This window comes from Cebus imitator, unplaced genomic scaffold, assembly GCF_001604975.1.
Source record: "Cebus imitator isolate Cc_AM_T3 unplaced genomic scaffold, Cebus_imitator-1.0 Scaffold132, whole genome shotgun sequence".
Lineage (NCBI taxonomy): Eukaryota > Metazoa > Chordata > Mammalia > Primates > Cebidae > Cebus > Cebus imitator.
Window position 1 is genome coordinate 2,373,122 of NW_016107447.1, and position 14,299 is coordinate 2,387,420.

The 14,299-nt window shown below is 47.2% G+C and overlaps 1 protein-coding gene across 5 annotated transcripts in view; it reads right to left on the reverse strand.

Annotated features, from left to right (window-relative positions):
- The window catches only part of SLC13A3 (solute carrier family 13 member 3), a 135,394-nt gene that overhangs the window by 13,618 nt on the left and 107,477 nt on the right, over positions 1-14,299 (reverse strand). For 4 of the 5 annotated variants that reach the window (XR_005202283.1, XR_005202282.1, XR_005202284.1 and 1 more), the window contains 3 exons: positions 6,818-6,979; positions 4,027-4,164; positions 2,599-3,220 (listed from right to left, as the gene is read on the reverse strand). Coding sequence is in view for 1 of the 5 variants with exons in the window: in XM_037743017.1 (XP_037598945.1) it covers positions 3,044-3,220; positions 4,027-4,164; positions 6,818-6,979 (477 nt within the window). In the remaining 4 variants the exon portion in view is untranslated. Of the gene's footprint in view, positions 1-888; positions 3,221-4,026; positions 4,165-6,817; positions 6,980-14,299 lie in introns of those variants that run through there. The other variant, XM_037743017.1, reaches the window with a different exon arrangement.

Here is a 14,299-nt window from a genome sequence, read left to right on the forward strand (position 1 = left end):
GTGAAGAGAGATCCTGAGACTCCTGGAGAAGCCACGTGAAGAGAGATCCTGTCAGCAGCCATTGCAGACGTTCCGGCCCTAGCAAAACTCCCAACTCATGAGGCAAAGACAATGGCAATTCTGCAGAGCTCTGTCCAAATGCAGAAACGTGAGCCAAGAAATCGCTGTGTTTCAAAGTTCCAAGTGTGGGGATGGTCTGTTACGGAGCCACAGATAACAAAAACAGAGTTTTGTTTGCCTGGTCGTTTCTGAGTTGGAGCGCTCCTCCTATCTTCTGGACATGAGCCCCTGGTGTATTCCAATAAGTCTGCACCAGCCCTGCCATTTCCTTTCTCCCGTGCCGCCATGAGCACACCGCAATGGTGCTGCTGCCTTCTGCTCACAGATCTTCTTTTACACTAAGAATGGCCAAGCTCTTCAGGCTTCAAGGACTGAGTAACATTCAGTCAGAGCAACTTAAGATGCCTTCTCTGGAAAGCTGCAGAGAGAGCTGGTAACCAATCAGAAGAGGCAGAATCTAGATTTCCAAACTCCACAAAGTTCCAGCTCAGAGCATCCAGCTAAGTGAAGCTATCTGCTCCCCTGCCTGGAATGTTCTCCCCAGAGACTCCCCATCTCCCCCACCTTCTCCCTTCCTCCCACATTTCCATGAGCATCTGGCTGACTCCTTCAGGTCTCAATCCAATGCCACCTCCTCAGAGAAGTCCTCCCCAATCACGCTGGCTAAAGTAGCCTCTGAGTCAGTTTATCATCTTGGTCAGTTTCATTTTCTTAGCCGGCATCATGACCCAGAGTCATTTTATTTATTTGTTTATCTTCCTATTGCCTGTCTCCCCTGCCAGCGTGTAAGTTCCACGTGGGCGGGGCAATGAACCAGAACATGACAGGTTCCCAATAAATGTTTATTGGATGAATAAATGGAAGAATGAGTGAACAAAGTAACAAACAAAACAGACCCCAGAGGGGAGAGATGGCTTTCTCATTAATTCTGGTGCAGTTTCAAGCAGCAAATATTTACTGAACACTTGCTATGTGCCAGAAATTGTTCTAGGAACTGGAGTTACAGCAGTAAAAAAAAATACCATTTGTATTTTCATAAATGTATATTCTAGAGGGAGAGGAAGATCATAAGAAAATAAGTTATATAGTGTCCTAAGTATTAAGAAAAAAATATAGCAGAGTAAGGGGGTGGAGAGTAATGAGGGTGATATTTTAGACAGGAAGTCAGGGAAGCCTCTCGGAGGAGGTGACACCTGAGCAGGGACCTGAATAAAGTGAGTGGGGGAACCAGGCATATATTTGGGAGCAGTGTTCTAGGCAGAGCAAACAGCACGTGCAAAGGCCCTGAGGCAGGAGAGTTTGAGTATGTGCCTGGAGAGGGGAGGGGAGAGCAGGAGAAAATGAAGTCGGAGAGGTCAATTCTGTGGAATTCCCAGCCCAGGGATTTGGGGCTTTGATGCTGTCTTATGTTCAGAAAGGCAAATCATCTCCAGGTCCACTGTTGATTAACATTCTTTATTTCATAGTATTTTTGATCAGAAGTCTTTGAAATCATGATTCATCTGGTTACAAATCCCGTGGGCTTCTTTCTCAATGAACCTTTTGCCTCCAGTCCCATACAAGCCCACCTCCCCACAGCCCCAGCGGGTTGTAACTGTGATTCGACATTGAGTGCTCGCTTAGAAAGGAGGTGGAGCTGAACCTCCAACTCAGAGGGCCTCTCCCACTGCTCTCGGGGAAATGCCCATGACTCACTTGTGCTGTATCAAGAGCGAACCTGGGTGCTGCCTTCCCAGCTGGCCAAGTGCTCCTAGGGGAATCTCCACCCTCAGAGGCTTAGGAAGGGGAAGTGTGACGGTTCAGGGCCCCTGGTCTGGTGCCTTTTCTGATACTGGGCTAACACTGGGCCATTCCATTCAGCAGACACTTCCTGAGGGCCTGCGCTCTTCACTGGGATGCCAGAATGCTTCTGCTTGGAACAAAGAGGGAATAAACACTTAAGTGCAGACAGCACTTCCAGCCTCGGGCTCATGGGGATGTCTTATCTTTTGCTTGCCCGAGACATTTTACCCTGGCCTTTTACAAGGCCCCAATTTATCTTTTGACTTTTGTCTTACCCCTGACAAATGTGGCTTTTGATAATTAAACATGCTTACTACTTAAGGTGGGACATGGGGAGGTCAAGGTCACTTGGTGGGACGAGAAGCAGCTGACCACCCTGCAGCCACAGAGGCCCCTGGGGGGTCATGTACAGGAAGGTCTTGGCTGGAGGGGTCACAGTTCTCCCCATGGGAGGGTAGGACCCTGGCCTGGCCTGACCCCAGAATTATGGCCAAATTGGCCCAGATGAAACAGGAGAATCCTAAATCTCTTGGGTAGAGATGTCATCGGGGTTTCTAGAGCTTTCTCTGGTGTGCTCAGGAGCCCAGACAAACAGCAAAGAGGCTTTGCACAGTCTCATGTCCTCAGAAAGCCATCTGTCCCTTTCCCTGTCTCCAAGGATTAAAAAAGAATCTCTGACTGCTGGGTATCAGCAGGGGTAAAACAACGGGTGCAGAATGGGCACCAACTAAGCAAAAACACACACTAGTTGTGAACAGCCCAGGAAAGTGATCTTTAAAGACAAGGTGGTCTTTCCAGTGCAACAGAAACTAGTCACTGGGGGATAATGTTAGCTGTGCCCATGGGAATGAATGGCCTCCTATCCCAACTGTATGAGACAGACTCCATGCCAGATTTGGTCACTGTTGATGAAACTGGGCTCTCTTGCATCCTAACGATAAAACAGCTCACTGATAAAGGAGCTTGTTTCTCAGCCAGCAGATCTGAGAGATATCTGGGCCTTGAACTGCATGAGAGAGAGAGAGAGAAAATGTTCTGGATAATGGCTCGTGGACCCGAGTGGACCACTGGAGGTCACCCTTGCTTGCTGCATATTGGATTACGGGAAATAATTATTTGATTGTTTTGTAGAGTCCTGGCAGCAGGTGATGGCGACAGCCCTTTGAGAGGGTTCAGCCTCAAGGGAGTTCCCCAGGGGGACTCAGAGGGTCCGAAATGTGTCATTGGCCAAGATGGGTGGCAATGCTGTGACATTGACCGAGTGCATATCAGCCCAGTCCGGGAAGGTGCCCAGTTGGAAGATGGTCTGTGCCCAGGTATTCATGGCCAAACTGAGCAGCAGGACGCCCATCAGGTTCATCAAGAGACCTGTCCGCACCTGAAATAGAGCCCAGACAGAGGAAGGGGTCAGCACCTGACCCACCACACAGATGGGAACATTCAGACTCAGAGACAGGAAGTCACTCACCCGAGATCGCACAGCCAGGAAGTGCTGGAGCCAGGACACAGACCCAGGTCGGTCAATGCCTGGGACCCTTCAATCTTTACACTACCTTAGACTGTCACTCAAAGAGCTGCAAATGTCCCCATTCATTGATGGCCTCTAGGTTCCAGGCACTGTGTGGTTGTCATAGGGTTATGCCATTTAACCCAGAAAGCAAAGCCCGGTTATTTGCAAAGCCCAGGGAGAGGGAAGAGACTGGGAGTCAGGAGCTGGGAGGGAGGAGGTGGCTCAGCAGGGTGCTACTGGGAGAGGGAACTCATTGCCAATGGCTGCACTCTGCTGAAAGCTATTGGGGCCCTCCCACTGCTACAGTCCTCAGCTTCTTTCTCCTTCCCAGCAGGCTAGACACTGAGGCGCATCCCTGAGTCCCAGGGTGTATTTGCTGCTTCTCTCTTCTAAAGATTCTGGGTATGAAGTAGGGTCCAGAGGGACGGGGAACTCCCTTGTCCCTGCAGCAAATTTTGGAAAGTAGTCCCTAAGGTAGGGTTTCCTGAAATTGTCTAAGTGCGAGAATCATCCCAGAGTCTCTGCTAAAATGTGTGTTCCTGGTCCCCCACAGAAAGACCTATTGAGAGACTGGGGAGTGGGGTTGGGGTGTCAGAGTCCTGCGAAGAGGCCTTGCCTGCCACCTGCTGCCCACCCACCTCCCGGAGCCTCTGCTGGGAAATGCCCAGACTCACCATGTCTTTGACCAGCAAGTGTCCAGAGGCGAAGGCGATGGAGTTGGGGGGCGTCGAGACTGGGAGCATGAAGGCAAAGGAGCAGCCGACTGTGCCCGGAATCATCAGATACAGGGGGTGCACTCTCAGGCGGATGGCCTGGGCCCAGGAGAGGTGGGGGAGACCAGGAGAGAGACCAACACAGAGCGACCACGGGGAGAAAGAAAGAGAGGGAGAGAGGGGCCGTTGGAAAGAGGGACACAAAGACGTAGAGACAGAGAGACAAAGACACCCGTAGAGATTGGCGGCGTGGCGGAGAACAGCAGGGACAAGTGAGAAGAGAGAATTAGACAGAGAGAGAAACGCAGTCAGAAAGATGCATGCACAGGCAGAAACAGACAGAAGCAGGTAAGAAGAGAACCAGATCAGGAGAGGTGGAGAGAACATTCCCAGGGTTAGTGACATTCAAGGACCACACTGTGGTTTGATCAAAGATGGGCGGGGGTGATGGTCCTAGAACACTCCTTCTCCAGGTGAGAGTACAGAAAAGCACTTGGAGGGCTGGTTAAAGTCCACACAGCTGGCTCTACCTCACCCAGAACTGCTGATTCAGCAGGTCTGGGTGGGACCCGAGAACCTGCATTTCTGACATGCTCCCCTGATGCTGGGGTGCTACTGGTCTAAGGACTGTACACTGAGAACCAGGGCTTTAAAACACTTCATCTGCTCCTTCCCTCAGCCAAACAATCTCAGTGCAGAGTTGGCCTCTGGATACCTCTTGTTGGGGGCATGCATTCCTGGGTTTCAGTGAGAAAGAGAGCTCACGAGAGCATCTGTTGGCAGCCCTCCCAAATTTCTAAGACCGTGTGTATCAGACTCACCTGTGGGCTGGCCTCTGTTAGTGGGCCACCAGTTTGCCACCCTGGCCCCAAAGCCCGATAAGGAGAGCAAGGGAAGAGATCACTTCTCTGGCATTTTACTTACATAGGATGTTTTTGGCCCTTCTGGGGAATCTTTGCAACCCAAAGCATATTCATTTTCTCAAAAATCACCCCCTTAGGTGTAAAATGTTTTTGGATTTTGATGATAAGCACAGTTGAATGAATGTGTCATTTGCAAGTGTCTTTTCCAGTGAAAGCTGCCCCTTACAGACTGGCTGGGTTCTACGCTCCCTCTTCTCCCCCAGACCACCCATGGCACTCCCATCTCTCTCAGTCACCAGGTCTCCCTGAGGACTCCCACCTCATACTCCCACTGCAGTAAAATGGCCAGCCACTTTGGAGGGCAATTTCCTCATATCCAACAATATTTTAAATGCACATGCTCTTTGACCCAGGAATGTCAGTTATAGGAACTTCCCTAGATGTAATTAGTGATGCATAGACAAGGCTCGGTGACGTAGCATTGTTGAATGACAGCAAAGTTCAGAAATACCTATATTTCCACTGGGCAGGGAGATTGTTTAAATAAACCAACAGCTGTCCATTTATAATGGCATATTCTCCAGTCATTGAAAAATAACACAGTGTACATCTGTGTGCAAAAACAGATAAACTGATGCATAAAATAAGCAAACAAAACCCAAGATGAGGTTTTACAGGTAAGCGTGCTGGGGCATAACCGTTTGCGTACAAAGCATTTACTTGCAACATTGATGTAATTTTATCAGCGTGGGTAATATTAAGGTAATTATACGGTCGGGTCTTTAATCTGTTTAAATACAAAACTATATTGATAGTTTCCTTTTTAAAACTCCTAGTATAAAAGCTGCCTGATCATGTATATATTGTTCTTTTTACACAACTGTGGGTTCATTTTGCTATTTGCATCTCTTTTTACAGGTGAGCCTGGATTACAGCTTTCTCCTCCCTTGCTCTCCTTATCCGGTTTTGGGGCCATGTCTATTTTTCTATGCTGGTGAACAGCTCGGGGGAGTTGGGAACTATCTGTTCCTCACTAGTTTTCGAGCTCTTACCTAGCAAATAACCTGGGGCTGATGGTTTTGTTTCTGTTTTTGTGTTGAAACAGGATCTGGCTCTGTTGTCCAGGCACCTGCCACCAAGCCCGACTAATTTTTGTATTTTTTGCAGACATGTGGTCTCACCATGTTGCCCAGGCTAGTCTGGAACTCCTGAGCTCAAGCAATCTGCCTGCTTCAGTCTCCAAAAGTGCTGGGATCACAGGCATGAGCCACGGAGCCCGGCCTGGGGCTGGCGATTTTTAGCCCAGTAGGTATCAACTGGGTTGGGGGGAAGGATTTGTTCCCCTAACAGGGGATATTTGGCAATGCTTAGGGACTTTTGGATTGTCATGATTTAGGGAAGTGCCACCAGTCTCTAGTGAGGAGAGCCCAGGGATGCCACAACACACCCTGTAGTAGGCGGGCCAGCCCCACACAGAGCATGCTACAGCCCCAAATACCAACAGTGCTGAAACCCTGCTTTAGAGGGTGGCTACTGCCTTGCTTACCATTAGGATTTCTCCTGTGGCCATTTGTTTACTCAGATTTTCTACTTCTTCTTAATCCAAATTTGGGAATTTACCTGTTCTAGAAAACCCTCCATGTCATCTTGGGTAAATTTTCCCCAAAGAGAGAATTGGGAACACTTTGAAAATATTTACTCTATGTATGCATTTTTTGAAGGAAAACATCCAGTATTTTTAAAAGTTGTACTGTGGTCCTGACATCTTTATGGCTTTTGGGGAGAGCAATGGCAACTGTAGCCCCCAGTGAAGCTCCCTTGGCAGGGGGAAGATTTCTGAATGGGTGTTGGGGGAGGGATGCTCCCCTCTTCCCCAGAGGGACCCTCACCAGCTCTGCCAGGACAGGCAGGAAGATGATGATGGTGGCTGTGTTGCTGGCAAACTCAGTGAAGAAGGCGATGACCACGGTGATAAGCAGCACAGCCAGTGCGGGGGGCACGGTCTCCAGGGGGTGCAGCTGCCCGCCAATCCACACAGACAGCCCTGATTCCTGCGGAGGGAAAGGCATCCCTTCATACCCAGCCCATCCGCAGAGGAGATTAGGATAGATCATAACAGTGACAACCGTACCCCTTCCCAGAAGGGGAGACTGAGGTGCAGAGAGGGCAAGGGATGTGTTCAATGTCACACATTCGAGCCAAGGTCGCACATCTGAGCCAGCAGCCTCTCTGCTTCTTGAACTTCTCTCCACTCTATCCCATACAGGCCAGGGACCCAAACCCCTGGGTCCCCAATAGTCCATTTAGTTCTAGCACCCCTAAGCTCCAATTTAAGTGTGAGAGAAAAATCAAATCAGACCCTCAGTAGTAAATGCTCATCCCTCCAATGAAGGGTATTAATTACCCAAATAGTAATAGTTACTTATATAGAATATTCATTATTTTTATAATTATTATTTAATAATATATTAATATGCATGAAATATATATACAAGATTTACTATATGTCATATATAAAACATGGATCAGATATACATCGAGTGCAACACAATCAATGTAATTATCAATAATAAAGATATTCATACTCCTGTAATCCTAGCACTTTGGGAGGCTGAGGTGGGCAGATCACTTGAGGCCAGGAGTTCGAGACCAGTCCAGCCAACATGGAAAAACCCCATCTCTACTAAAAATATAAAAATTACATGTGCACCTGTAATCCCAGCTACTCGGGAGGCTAAGGCATGAGAATCACTTGAACCTGGGAGGCAGAGGTTGCAGTGAGCCAAGATCATGCCACTGCACTCCAGCCTGGGCAACAGAAACTCTGTCTCAAAAGCAAAAAAATATATATACACACATACATATGTATGTGTGTATATATATATATATGAATAGTAATAAAGACAATTATTACAATGATAATAATACAAATATTAATGGTGAATTATTTATTGACATAAGAATACCATTATTGAGGCTTTACAGGGGACCAGGCACACAGACATTAGCTCCTTGACTTCTCCCAACCATCCTGAAAGACAAATATTATTGGTCCCTGTTTTACTGAGGAGGAACTTGAGCCTGAAAAAGTTTTTGTGACTTGCCCAGGGTCCCTAAAAGTAGTGCCCGAGATACTCATCTACCTCCATAAGCTGATGTGATTCTGCAAAGCTCCCTGCGAATCAGTGGCTTCCTCTAGACACACCAGTCTGTCGCCTTGCCTCTTAATTAAGAGCTATGCCCAGTGCTGACTCCAGTTCAGCAGGGCAGAGACGGGTAGGTAAGTTCCCGGAGACTCCACTCCCCTGTGAGTATTGCAGAATTATTTGGGTGCTCTCTCCGCTGACTTCTCCAGAAGTTACCCTATTTACCAGTATATAACGTGTATACTCTTCCACACCTCTCACCATCAAATGCATCCTTAAATAACTGGCCCGACACACCATTATAACCGCAAAGCGGCAACGCTGGATGTCAAATTATGCTGAATGCTACCCCCTGGTGGAACCATGCAGTAAGATCACAACAAAGCTGTAGGTTTTGGAGCTGATCTAGGGCAGAGTTGGGTTAGTTCGTTAACATTCAGAATCCATTGTATTGCTACCATAGCCCTTTTATCAACCCAGTACCAAAGAAACTCCATATATATATTTACTTTTAATAGAAAAGTCCCTGCTTACTCAGAACTTAAAAATTTCATAATCAATTCTAGAAGACCACATACAGGGCCGGGCACTATGGTTCACACCTGTAATCCCAGCACTTTTGGAAGCCAAGGTGGGCAGGTCACTTGAGGTCAGGTGTTCAAGATAAGCCTGGCCAATATGGTGAAACCCTGTCTCTACAAAAAAACCAAACCAAAACAAAACAAAAATTAGCTGGGTGTGGTGGTGCATGCCTGTAATCCCAGCTACTTGGGAGGCTGAGGGAGACTGAGGCAGGAGAATCTCTTGAACCAGGGAAGCGGAGGTTGCAGTGAGCTGAGATGGCGCTACTGCACTCCAGCCTGGGTGACAGTGAATGAGACTCCATCTCAAAAAAAAAAAAAAAGAATACAATACAGCATACAATTTTTACACAAATAGTACATCTGCTCCTACAATTTGACATAAAAGCTACCTTCAATGTAAGAATAATAAATACTTAAATATACTTTTCCCTAGAAGACTCCCTGTGAAATGAAGGTGTTTCTGGTACATCTGCAGTTTGTCTGCTAGCCTGGGGAATACGGTAAGTGGCAGGGTGGAGGCTGCAGCCCCTCCCCTGGCTGCAAGGAGTGCTGCTGGGGAAAAATGGGACCTCTGGTTTTTCCCATAGGCCACAGCTCTGGCAAAGAGTCTGACCTGACAGCTCTGTGCACAATTAAACGGAGAGGGGCTGGAGAGAGGGAATATTAATGACCTGCGCAAGTGAGAAGCCAGGCTGGGTCTCTGAGTGACTGGGCTTCCAGCCAGCGTCCCCGCAGCCACACAGGCCTTGGCGCAGCTCCCACACTGGAGGGAGGTCTGGCAGCTTCCTAAGAGAGGAAAACCCCCGTTGCGTAGAGTTCTACTTGGGACTCTAAAGAGACTTCACCTGCCCTTTCCCATTTTATTTATTTTATTTTATTATTTTTTTTTTGAGACAGAGCCTCAGATTGTTACCCAGGCTGGAGTGCAGTGGCATGATCATGGCTCACTGCAGCCTCTATCTTCTGGGCTCAAGCAAGCCTCCCATCTCAGTGTCCTGAGTAGCTGAGACTACAGTTAGACAACACCATGTCTGGCTAAATTTTTTTTAATGATTTTTTTTTTATAGAGACAGGGCCTTACTATGTTGCCCAGGCTGGTTTTGAACCCCTGGATTCAAGCAATCCTCCTGCCTTGGCCTCCCAAAGTGCTGGGATTACAGGCACGAGCCACCATGCCCCAGCCTCTCTCCTATATTCTTAGGAATTGGAAACTTTGTTTCCTTGGAAACACACAGCCCTGCAGTGTTCCCAGGGACTCGAGGGACCGGTAACAGCCAAGGTCAGAGGTGGCATGGCCGGAAGATGAAGAGAAGGGGCTCTGCAGTCAGACTGAGTTTACTTCCCAGCTTAATCCTTTTCAGCTGTCCCGTAACTTCCTAGGCAAGTCACTTAGCCTCTCTGTTCTAAAATATCCTCATCTGTACCCCAGGGACAACGATAGTGCCTGTCCCAGAGGATTATTGTTGGGATAAAAGGGGCGAGTCCATTAAGGGCCTAGGAAAGTGGCTGGGCACCTGGTAAGTGCCTACCATAACTAGCAGCATCAAGTCACAAGATGCCGCAAGTGGTGGAACTCAGAAATGGCCCGGACAGTGGTTGCCAAACTATGTTCCTTAGTGGCCTTGAAGATGACCAGAGGTAACCAGGGCGCCTTGCAAAGATGGGAGGTGGGGAGGCTGAGCTGGTAGAGTGATGTTTTCCTCTTCCTCTTCTTTTCTTACTTCAACCAGGTCCTCTCTTCTTGGTCTCTTTGATATACAGTACAGGAGCAGCTTATAAGGAGGTTTGTTACGGCATAAGTTCAATATTTGAAATCAAAATCTCCTGTGGCCAAAACGCCCCTGAAAATCTTTTAAAAGACTTCATAAAACACAATGGGCTACAACTTTGTATAAAATTCCTAGGTAGAGAGACCAGTGGATTTGATTAAAGGAAGGTAAAAAGACATGGCTTTATGCACATGTGTAAACATTCAAACCATGGCACCATTTACAAGCTGTATGACCTTGGGCAAATTAATTAACATCTCTGTTCCTTGATTTCTTTAAGAAATTGCTCTAAGGATTAAAATAAGTGCACACGAAAACAGTCTCTGTACATAGTAAGCACTGAATATGATTTATCATTATTTAATTTAACAAACACAATATAGAGTTTGCTCTGTGCCAGGCATTCTTCCAAGTAATTTGTAAATATTAATTTATTTAATCCTCATAGTCACCTCATGGAATATGAACTGCAGATGCTCCTCAACTTACAGTGGAGTTATGTCTCAATAAACCCACCACAAATTGGGAATATTGAAGTAGAAAATGCATGTAATACACCTAGCCTACCCGTCCCCATCATAACTCAGCCCAGCCTACCTTAAATGCAGAACACTGGCATTAGCCTACATTTGGGCAAGCTCATCTGGCAATGCAACACACTGTAGAGTATCTGTTGTTTACCTTCAGAATTGTTCAGCATGTACAAGTGAGGATCCTACCACAATGACCAGTTTGGGAAAAGATCAAAATTTCAGATTCTAAGTACCTTTTCTACTGAATACATATCGCTCTCTCACCATTTCAAAGCTGAAAAATCACACATCGAACCCTTGTGAAGTCAGGAACCGTCTGTACAATTAGCTCCATTTTATGGCCGAAGAAACTGAGGCACAAAAAGACTAAGTGATTTTGCCAAATAAATAACATGACGTGCCCTAGTGAGATTCAGAATCTGGATCTTAGTCATGTCATTAGGCTTGTCTGTCCAAAGAAATGAGGGTAATAACAATTGTATTAGTCCATTCTCACTCTGCTAATAAAGACATATCCAAGTCTGAGTAATTTATAAAGGAAAGAGGCTTAATTGACCCACAATTCAGCATGGCTGGGGAGGCCTCAGGGAACTTACGGCAGAAGTGAAAGCAAACACATCCTTCTTCGTATGGTGGCAGCAAGAAGTGCCAAGCAAGAGGGGGAAAAGCTCCTTATAAAAAAAAATCGTCAGATCTCTCAAGAACTCCCTCACTATCACAACAACATGAGGGTAACTGCCCCCATGATTAAATTACCTCCCACCAGGTCGGATGACACCAGGGGATTATGGGAACTATACAATTCAAGATGAGATTTGGGTGGGGACACAGCCAAACTATATCAATAATAAAGATGACAGATTTCTGGCAGAAAATGAGGAATGGGGGGTTTGCTCCACTCTGATGCAATACCAAGCTTCTATCATGGCAATTCGTATATTTGTAAGTAAGTTTGTTGTGGCAACAGCAACCTTTCATCCATGAGGTAATGCAATAATGGCAGTAACAATAATAGTGAAGATGAGAATAGCTCCTGGTTTGAGCACCTGGGGTATATCACCACTCTTCTGGGTACTTTTCATACAGTATGTTAGCAATTCTCAAAGCAGCCCATCTTGTAGGTCATAGCAACAACTGCGTGTTAAGCACCAACATGCGCCCAGTGTCTTCTAAGTACCCAGAACAGTGATGGATAAAACAGACATGGTCTCTGCCTGCCCTCATGGAGCTTCCATTTTAGTAAGAGACACAATCAATAAACACACCCATAGGTCATGTGAGGGGTAGATGTGGTATATAGGAGTAGGTAGGGTCATGAGAGGAAGAGGGACTGGGGTGGGAGGCTATTCTAGATGTAGAGGCTTGGGAGGGCATCTGTGAGGGGCTGAGACCTGAAGAGTGAGGACTCAAAGCTCTCAGGATGAAAATTCAACAGAGAAAAGGAAGATGCAAAGGCCAGGGGGTGCCTATGAGTCTGATGTGGCTGAGAAAGGGGAGGAGGGTACTGGAGGGGTATTAGGAGGGGAGAGAGGTAGGTGCCAACACTGGGAGTGGAGGAGGCAGCAGGCTATGTCAGCCTTCTGTGTTGGCCAAGGGAAATCTTTGACTTGACTATGCAGAGTCATGACTACATGGTTTTGCAGCAGGAGAAAACTGCAGGAAGGACTCTAAGTGGGCTTAAGCGAGTTGCCCAGGCTCAGGGTAAGCACTGGAGCAGGCTTCCTGCCCTTCAGAAGCAGCACAGGGAGCCTATATACCCAGGCTCACCCTGGATCACATCCAGGGACCTCCAATTCTCAGGAGGCTGCCAGGCTGTGGTCTGATGAGAATATGGGGCAGGGGCCAGGAACCAGGATGTGCCATAAGCATTCTGGTCGCTCCTGGGCCAGGCTGCAGGTGCCTGGGGAGGGGATGGTATGGCAGAGGCTGGGGAAAGGAACAGCTACTACACAAAGCCCCTGTTGAAGAGAAACTCTGACCAGCTGCCCAGGGCTGGGCTCAGAGCCAGGCTGGCCTCTCAGCATGCCCAGCATCCTGCAGCCCAGCCTCTGCTGGAGCTTAGGGAAATTTCTGGATCGGGGTCATCTCCTTCAGCCTCCTTTCTCTAGGCCAGGCTGGGCTCAGATCACTGAGGTAAATGGCACCATTTCCATCAAGTTGTTCAAGCCATGAACCTCCACATGATTTTTGATTTTGATTTTCCTTTTCCTCAGCATCTAACCATACATGAGGACCAGTATCCAACCAACTGTGCTGGGCTATGTTCTCATTTCTCTGCATATATTGACTCACTTAATAATCATGACAACTTTACCACGTGGGTGCCATTGTGATTCTAATTTTACAGATGAGGAAACTGAGGCCCAGAGAGGTTTAGTAACTTAACAAATATCACACACCTAAGAAGGGGGAAGTTTGTGATTCCAATCCAGATGGTCTGGTTCCATTGTACCACACACCTCTTCAGGGCCTGGCTAACATGTCACTTCCTTCAGGAAGCCTTCCCTCAGACACCAGCAGGAGGCAACAGCATAAGTCACATAGACACGAGTTCAAATCTTAGCCCTGCTGCTAATGAACTGTGTTACCCAGAACCAGTTACTTAACTTGTCTGGGCCTCAGGATCCCTAAAACGCAGACAAATCCCAGTACTTTTGATCATCTATTCCTTTGTTCCCTTTGAAGTCTGTATTGTTATTTATGTGTTTTTTAAAATAAATAAAGTAAAACATATTTTGTTTAAAAATGAGCCCCTGTATAGAGAGTCTGAATGTGCCACCCTGATCCCCATCAGTGGAGACCTTGCTGTCCCAGCTCAGGGGGTGCAGTTGGCTCTCTCAGACCCCAGAAGCTGCCTCACTTGAGGTCATATCTGCACCTGGGGCAGCTTGTGTCCCCAGACAGATGGATGCTGGGATACAATGGTCTGACTATCTCTGATCACTTGAACTGCTTCTGAAGACCATCTCAGCTCCAGTGCTCCTATGGCGTTGGATCTGTCTCCAACTGCACTTCTCCCTCGACCCTCTCCCGTCCACAGTGACCCCAATGGCACAATCTAATGAAGCTTGTGCTTGCGAATCTCCATCCAGAGTCTGCTTCTTGAAAGTCCAACCTGTAGAAACTGTGGCATGAGGATTTATGGGCTGGTGTGCATGCAGTTTCTAGCACGTCTCATCGGCTATACGTAACGGGCAGTTATTCTTTAATTTTTTCCAACAACCCTGTAGAATAAGAACTTTGAGTCTCAATCTATGAGATGAGAAATCTATGAGATGAGAAAAACAGGACCCCAGAGAGGTTAAGAAACCTGCCCAAAGTGTCCCAGCGAGGAGTGGT